This window comes from Myotis davidii, unplaced genomic scaffold (genome assembly GCF_000327345.1).
Source record: "Myotis davidii unplaced genomic scaffold, ASM32734v1 scaffold271, whole genome shotgun sequence".
In the NCBI taxonomy this organism is placed as follows: domain Eukaryota; kingdom Metazoa; phylum Chordata; class Mammalia; order Chiroptera; family Vespertilionidae; genus Myotis; species Myotis davidii.
The window spans coordinates 1,541,724-1,549,891 of NW_006284839.1; the positions used below are offsets into that span (position 1 = coordinate 1,541,724).

At 41.5% G+C, this 8,168-nt stretch overlaps 1 protein-coding gene across 1 annotated transcript in view; it reads left to right on the forward strand.

The window, feature by feature from the left end:
* IDE (insulin degrading enzyme) overlaps positions 1 to 8,168 on the forward strand; it is a 63,611-nt gene that overhangs the window by 32,166 nt on the left and 23,277 nt on the right. The window contains exons 12-14 of the mRNA XM_015558007.1: positions 1,228 to 1,330; positions 4,450 to 4,572; positions 6,545 to 6,627. Of these exons, the coding sequence (XP_015413493.1) occupies positions 1,228 to 1,330; positions 4,450 to 4,572; positions 6,545 to 6,627 (309 nt within the window). The remainder of the gene's footprint in view (positions 1 to 1,227; positions 1,331 to 4,449; positions 4,573 to 6,544; positions 6,628 to 8,168) is intronic.

The following is an 8,168-nucleotide window of genomic DNA, read 5'->3' on the forward strand; positions in this document are numbered from 1 at the left end:
GGCCTGCTGATTATTATAGACCTTCTAAGAACAAAACCTATCAGCATAAGGAGAAAGTTTTAAACTTAATAACAGAACTTACCAGACAATTGTTAAGGTTCCTTTTTAAAAAAAAATTGATTTCAGAGAGGAAGGGAGAGGGAGAAAGAGATAGAAGCACCAATGATGGGAGAAAACCATTTGTTCATTAGCTGCCTTCTGCACCCCCCACACTGGGGGTTGAGCCCACAACGAGTAATCGAACTGTGACCTCCTGGTTCATAGGTCGATGCTCAATCACTGAGCCATGCCAGCCAGACTAGCGGGGAGCTTTGATTGCAAGTACTGGGCTTTCAGCTCTGTGGCCAACATTCAGAAGCTAGAACCAAACTCTGGGAGGTCAGGTGAGAACAAGCAGGAAGAGACATCAATCTAGTTATTTGAATTGGGACATAAGGGAGAAGTAGACCCAATAACTGACTTCATGGCAAGCCATCCAAGCTATTGGCCTAGAACAGTGATGGCAAACCGGTTGAGCTCGGCGTGTCAGCATTTTGAAAAACCCTAACTTAACTCTGGTGCCGTGTCACATATAGAAATTTTTTGATATTTGCAACCATAGTAAAACAAAGACTTATATTTTTGACATTTATTTTATATATTTAAATACCATTTAACAAAGAAAAATCAAAGGAATGAGTTCGTGTGTCACCTCTGACACGCGTGTCATAAGTTCGCCATCACTGACCTAGAACTCCTGTATCCATGAGATTCAGAGTAGGATTGGTCCCATCATAGGGTTGAGTTTGCAGGTAGAAGCATAATGATCCCAACTTTGATAATTCAAGGGTAGCAGGGTCAGAAATGCCCTGATAATCCTCCACAGGACCAGAAGCTCCACTGGTATGGAGTTTCTTTTGCTGCTCTCCTTGTAATCTTTTGTTCACTTACCTCTTGACATCATTTTACCTCTAACTTCCCTTCCTGAACTCCCTCCTTTCCAGCAAATACTTTTTCCATTAAAAATTATGGACTATAACCAAAGGATACAGAGACTGTGATCAGAAACTTCTGTCCTCTATACATTGCCGTTTTCAGCAAAGCAAGCCTTACTGGATTTTCTGGGACTTAAAGGCCCAATACATTCTTGGATATTATTTACATTTTCATGAGTCAAGTTCTATAAGTTTATGTATACAACATGAGTTTATATGTGTTTTCCTCTTTGTTTTTTCCGTCTATCTCTAGGGTTGCAATAGTTTCCAAATCTTTTGAAGGAAAAACCGATCGCACAGAAGAATGGTATGGAACCCACTACAAACAAGAAGCTATACCAGATGAAGTCATTAAGGTATGGCTAACTCATCTGTGAATAAGTCTGATGTGTGAGGGACACAGAGGAACAAGAGCTCCCCAGATCACCCAACTCAAGCCCAGGTTGTGGAGAGTGATGGCCCAGTGCTGTCTGTACCATCCTGAGAGGAGTAAGCACAGAGATGGAGGGCTGCATCTTAGGTTTTGCTTGAAGAAATTGCACTGTGGCCCCCTCATGCAGTCAAAGATCATTGGAGTCCAAAGTACACAGAAAAGCAAACATACCAAGACAGGCAGAGAGAGATAGGAGTAGGGAGCTTGGAAGACAGATGCAAGAGCTCCAGAGAGCTTGCTCCTGCGGGGAACACAGGCGGGAGCAGTCTCTGGCGTCATTCTGTCTTCACTTGACAGGTGCTGTATTTTTTAAAAAATATATTTTATTGATTTTTTACAGAGAGGAAGGGAGAGGGATAGAGAGCTAGAAACATCGATGAGAGAGAAACATCGATCAGCTACCTCCTACACACCTCCCAGTGGGGATGTGCCTGCAACCAAGGTACATGCCCTTGACCGGAATCGAACCTGGGACCCTTCAGTCCACAGGTGGACGCTCTATCCACTGAACCAAACTGGTTAGGGCAGGTGCTGCATTTTATGCCTCATAGTGCATCCTTGCTCTTCTTGTCAGCAGAGGGGAATTAAAATGGGTTTTGAAACATGTATGTTTAGGTAGTACGTTACCCCATTCATCAGTAGTCGAGATTCTTTTGTGAGGCCCATCTCCTTCTCTAATACTTTTTCTTTTTTAGTTCTCATTGGCTGTGTAGCTTTGAGATTGTGTCCTTTATTCATGGGAAGACATCAGATAGCCTTGTCTGATTAGATTCCAGTTAAACTCAGGTATTGGACATTTCTTAAATGTACCAGTGTAATGACGATACAGAAAAAAGAGAAATAGTTTAAGAAAGAAAATGGTTACAGGTAACTTCTGACATATTCATAGCACAGAAGGAGGTCACCGGAGCCCCATCTCGCTAAATTGTGAGGAAAGCAGATATCCTATGAAATAGTGCTGGGTCTGAACTATCCTAAAACAAGAGAGAACCCCTCTTCACCGAATTCTGACCATGACAATCTGCCCTGCATGGGAATTTTTAAAAAACGTACAAATTTCAGTGGTAAAATTGCTTGCTAAGTATTTACCAGTTCCTATCATTCAGCCCTCTGGAGACTTAAGTTGCTACTTATAAATAATACTAGAGGCCCAGTGCACGAAAATTTGTGCACTCAGGGAGGGGAGGGGGATCCCTCAGCCCCGCCTGTGCCCTCTTGCAGTCGGGGACCCCTCGGGGGATGTCTACCTCCAGGGAGCAGGCCTAAGAGGCAGTCAGACATCCTTGGTGCTGCCGAGGAGGTGGGAGAGGCTCCCGTCACCACCGCTGCACTCACAGCCATCAGCCCGGCTTGTGGCTAAGTGGAGCTCCCCCTGTGGGAGTGCACTGACCACCAGAGAGCAGCTCCTGCGTTGAGCATCTGCCCCCTGGTGGTCAGTGCACATCATAGCGACTGATCATTCCTAGTCATTCGGCCCTTAGGGTCAATTTGCATACTACCCTTTTATTATATAGGATGGCCAGCATCCTCACTATCCCAGTGCCAAAAGACACAAATGCAGGGACTAAAATAGAATTGCAAAAGCGGCAAGGCTGTGCTACATCATCTGAAGACAAAGTTGTCGAACCCAAATTATTGGCAGGTGGTTTGCCTTTGCTATCCTTTTTAAATATGAAAAGTCTTGTAAGTTAGAGTTCAGTGATCAGTGACCTGTGACCTGTCCCACTTAGCTTTTGGCCCTAGCTCATGTAACAGATCCAAGCTACAGGTTGTGTCAGCCCTGTCCCACAATCCAGACTTAAGTCTCAACTGTGTCCTTAACCTTGAGCTTGAATTACTGCTTCACTTCAAAGTCACTTGGTCCTCTGGGAGAGGTGTGGGCCTGGTATTAAGAGGGACTGAAGTGAACAAGCCTGGCCCGTTTAGCCTTAGCTTTCAGGCTATACATGCAAGTAGCTTAGTGTAGCTCAAACTTTAACTCTTACATTAGTAGCCTGTTACCTAGTAGTTGGAAATACGCTGTACAGATTATTTTTCATTCTTTTTTTAAAAAATATATTTTATTGATTTTTTACAGAGAAGAAGGGAGAGAGATAGAGAGTTAGAAACATCGATGATGAGAGAAACATCGATCAGCTGCCTCCTGCACATCTCCTGTTGGGGATGTGCCCGCAACCCAGGTACATGCCCTTGACCGGAATCGAACCTGGGACCTTTCAGTCCGCAGGCTGATGCTCTATCCAGTGAGCCAAACCGGTTTGGCTATTTTTCATTCTTTAAAGAGCTGAAACAAACGTTGTCTTTATGTGGACCAATTAGCCCAGGGGTGGGGAATGTCCAGCCCGAGGGCTGTATGAGGCCCGTGAAATCATTCGGTCTGGCCCTGCCAAGGCATTAGGGGTGAGCTAATTAAATGTTTGGCCAATGTAGCAGGCTAATTTTTAGGTTGATAATTTTGTATGGCTTGAGAATGACATTATAAATATCCAAATGGCCTTTGGCAGAAAAAAGGTTCCCCACCCCTGAATTAGCCTCTCAATGTTCCTCAGTCTCAGATTATTCCGTACCCTTATTTGATCATTTTGGAAATGTGTAAAGAGGAAAGATAAATAAGTATAAAACCTTGATTAGCCCTAACCAGTTTGGCTCAGTGGATAGAGCATCGGCTTGCGGACTGAAGGGTCCCAGGTTCGATTCTGGTCAAGGGCATGTACCTTGGTTGCAGGCACATCCCCAATAGGGGGTGTGCAGGAGGCAGCTGATGGATGTTTCTCTCTTATCGATGTTTCTAGCTCTCTATCCCTCTCCCTTCCTCTCTAAAAAATCAATAAAATATATTTTTAAAAAAACAAAAACAAAAAAACCTTGATTAGTACCAGCGAATCCAACTCAAATTTCATAAAAAGTCATCAATACATCTTGGGAGTAGCCTCTTTATGATGGAAAAGAATGCTGTCTGACATTTATTCCCTTAATATTTGCTTGGATATTAATAAGCAGAATGACTGTTTTAAATGCTTGTGTCTTTCATTATTCATCCAGAAATGGCAAAATGCTGACTTGAATGGGAAATTTAAACTTCCAACGAAGAATGAATTTATTCCTACGAATTTTGAGATTTTATCATTAGAGAAAGAAGCAACACCATACCCTTCTCTTATTAAGGTAACATGTTTGACTCAATGATTTTAAATTCAGGAGACAGACCTGTTCCATAGGAGGGCCTAGAGAGATGATTTCTTGCATTTGGCACTGTGTTGATTTTGAGGGCTTACATCCAAAGAGGTGACAGAAAAGTTACAGAGAGAATAACACAAGAAACCTAAAAGGCCAGAAATGTTAAAGCAAACAAACAAAACTACTAAATAACATCGAGTCTGGAGAATTGTCGTCTTTACAGAAAAAAAAAGTGGTAAGTCTAGACTTAACCACAGGCTATTGAAAGATAGTGGCTTCTTTTTCAAAATTGCTGAAGATCCAACGAGGAAGTAGGTTTACCTGCATCATGAAAATTAGAGGCCAGGAAGAATCTCTGAGCCTGGAAGAGAGCGGATCCTGCCGTTGAAAGCAGCTCTCTTTCTGACTGAGTGGTGTATGAAGTTCATGGAGCCAAGTGGGAAGGGTGTTTGAGCCGTGGGTTTTCTTTTTGTTTTCAGAATGTTCATGTTAATAATTCACACCTTGGGTAAAAATTGTATAGAAAAAGGATCAAATTATTACAGCATATTCTCTTTTCTAAACTGTAAAACTAAATAACTTTTTCTAAACTCACCACCCTAGATATAAATCTTCCTTTTATTTCTCTCTTTTTATTTTCTTAAAATGACCTAACATTCTATTAACTCAGTGATATAAGAATCAGTGTTTAGGAATATGAAATTTAATTTAGCTGAAGCAATTACATTATTGTTAAGACAACCATTTTTCTTTTAAAATGACATTTTAATGAGTTATAGGTTAGGTTATTGAAAGGCAAAACCTATTTACCTCTCAAGTTTTTTTTTTTTTTAATAGGCCTTTTCAGAGCAAATCAAGGAGAACATTAAACCATTTATATCTCTTGTCAGAGTTTCAAGTGAACATCTAAGGCTATTTTTAATATAGCATGAATGAAGTAGGCAGTCAAAATAGTGGCTTATTTGTTCATCCCTGGTCGTGTTATTCATTGCTGGATAACAAATTACTCCAAAGTTTATCAGCTTAAAATCACAAATACTTATGTTATGTCTCACAGTTTCTGGGGGTCAGGAATCTGGAAGTGGCTTAATTGGGTAGTTCTGGCTCCGGGTCTCTCAGCCGTGGGCAAACTACGGCCCGCGGGCCGGATCCGGCCCGTTTGAAATGAATAAAACTAAAAAAAAAGACCGTACCCTTTTATGTAATGATGTTTACTTTGAATTTATATTAGTTCACACAAACACTCCATCCATGCTTTTGTTCCGGCCCTCCGGTCCAGTTTAAGAACCCATTGTGGCCCTCGAGTCAAAAAGTTTGCCCACCCCTGCACTAGGTCATAGTCAAGCTGTTGTCTGGGGCTTCAGCCACCTGAAGACTCAGCTGGAGCTGCAGGATTCAACCAAAGCTGAGGTTCAATGGGTTTTGGCAGATCTTCGTTCTTCACCACATGGGCGTCTCCATAAAGTTGCTTGATACAGCACCTGGTTTCCCCCAAAGTGAGCCATCCAAGAAGGAAAGTGAGTGATCAGAATTCTGTTGTATTCTGTTGGTCAGACTGACAACTCTGGTTCTCAGTAGGCAGGGGTCCGTTGGCCCACCTTGGAGGCTGGCTGCCCCACACTCCTCAGGACTCCTTCTGTCTCCCAGGGTCCAGAAAGACAGGGACAGGGCAGTAACTATTGGCTTCTCCAGTCTGACTCTTCCTCCGCTGTGTCCTCATCTTGTTAAACCAGGGAGATAAAAGGGTGATTTCTCTCTATTGCTGGAATCGCCAGTCCTCTCTCCACTTCCCTCCTGCTGACCCTCTGCGTACACTTCAAGGCCAGGCGACAGCTGCCTCTGCAGAAAAGAACTCTCAACTATTACTGCCTTTGTCCTCCTTTCTTGAAGGGTGATTTGATTGAACATTTTTGCCAAATGTGCCCATATTTCCATAACCAATTTTTTTCCTCCATCACAGGATACAGCTATGAGCAAACTCTGGTTCAAACAAGATGATAAGTTTTTCTTGCCGAAGGCTTGTCTCAACTTTGAATTTTTCAGGTATGTAAGATGAATCTAGCTATAAAACTTCTAAAAAATCAACAATTGCTTTCTAAAAGTTTTTTGGTTCCTTGATGACCCATGTCTAAAAATAAAAGGAATTAGGGTTACTTAGCCTAGACAGGAGAAGGCTGCTGTGGCACGAGAAAGAGCCAAGGTTGTTAACTCTTCCTTTCCATTGATGAATGCACCCTTTAACGGAAATGATCTGTGTTAGTTATTAGCAGGACCTTCCTAATTCCTAACCTTTAGGACTTCGGAATCTGGGGAGACTTACAGACTCACCCAGAAGTTTCATTGAAGAAAGATTAAATAATTTGGGGTGGATTTGGTTTTATATTCCTGGAACAGTTACTAAATGATCTGGCGTCTCATCCAGCCCATTAATTGTGTGGAACCCTCAGATATTGCTTTCTCTATTCCGGGCTTGGTTAGAAGCATACCTTGGAGGTATTGCATTGCGGGTTGGGTTCCAGACCATCACAATAAAACAAGTATCATAATAGAACAACTTGTAGTCTTTTTGCTGGTGGAGGAGCATCTTACCTTTTTGTAAAAAAACTCAACATCTGTGAAGGGCAATAAAAATGATGTATGCCTATACTTTACCATTTGGCTTCAGAATACGTTTTGAGAGACCATTTGATATTTTTTTGCATATTCTAAACTACGCAGCAATTCTTAGAATTTTTTTAAAAAATATATTTTATTGATTTTTTACACAGAGAAAGAGAGATAGAGAGTCAGAAACATCGATGAGAGAGAAACACTAATCAGCTGCCTCCTGCACATCTCCTATTGGGGATGTGCCCGCAACCAAGGTACATGCCCTTGACTGGAATCGAACCTGGGACCTTTCAGTCCACAGGCCGATGCTCTATCCACTGAGCCAAACCAGTTTCGGCAATTCTTAGAATTAAAAATGTCTGCTTCCTATCAGTTCTCTGTGTTCTGGTCTCCCTAGTACGCACTGTTAGGTTTCTTGTACATTCTGGTAGGAATTTTCTGTGTGTATATATCTTTTTAATCTTTTCAGAAATAAGATTATATTATGCATACTTAGTTATAGGTTTTAAAATTATGATCCATATTTAAGCATATATCATCTGATTACAAATAATGTTTTTCAAATTGAGAAATGAATCAGAATTTAAGCGTTTCAGTTGAATCATGTTCTCTTTTTTTTGTATTTTATTTTTATCATGTTCTCTTTTATTTTTTTTGACATTTCTTTTTTATTAAATTTTTATTGTTCAGATTATTACATTTGTTCCTTTTTTCCCCCATAACTCCCCTCCTCCCAGTTCCCACCCCACCCTCTGCCCTCATTCCCCACCCACTGTCCGCATCCATAGGTGCACGATTTTTGTTCGGTCTCTTCCCGAATCTCCCACACCCCTTTCCCCCACAAGAATTGTCAGTCCATTCCCTTTCTATGTCCCTGATTCTCTTATGATCACCAGTTCATTCTGTTCATCAGATTATTTATTCACTTGATTCTTAGATTCACTTGTTGATAGATGCATGTTTGTTGTTCATCA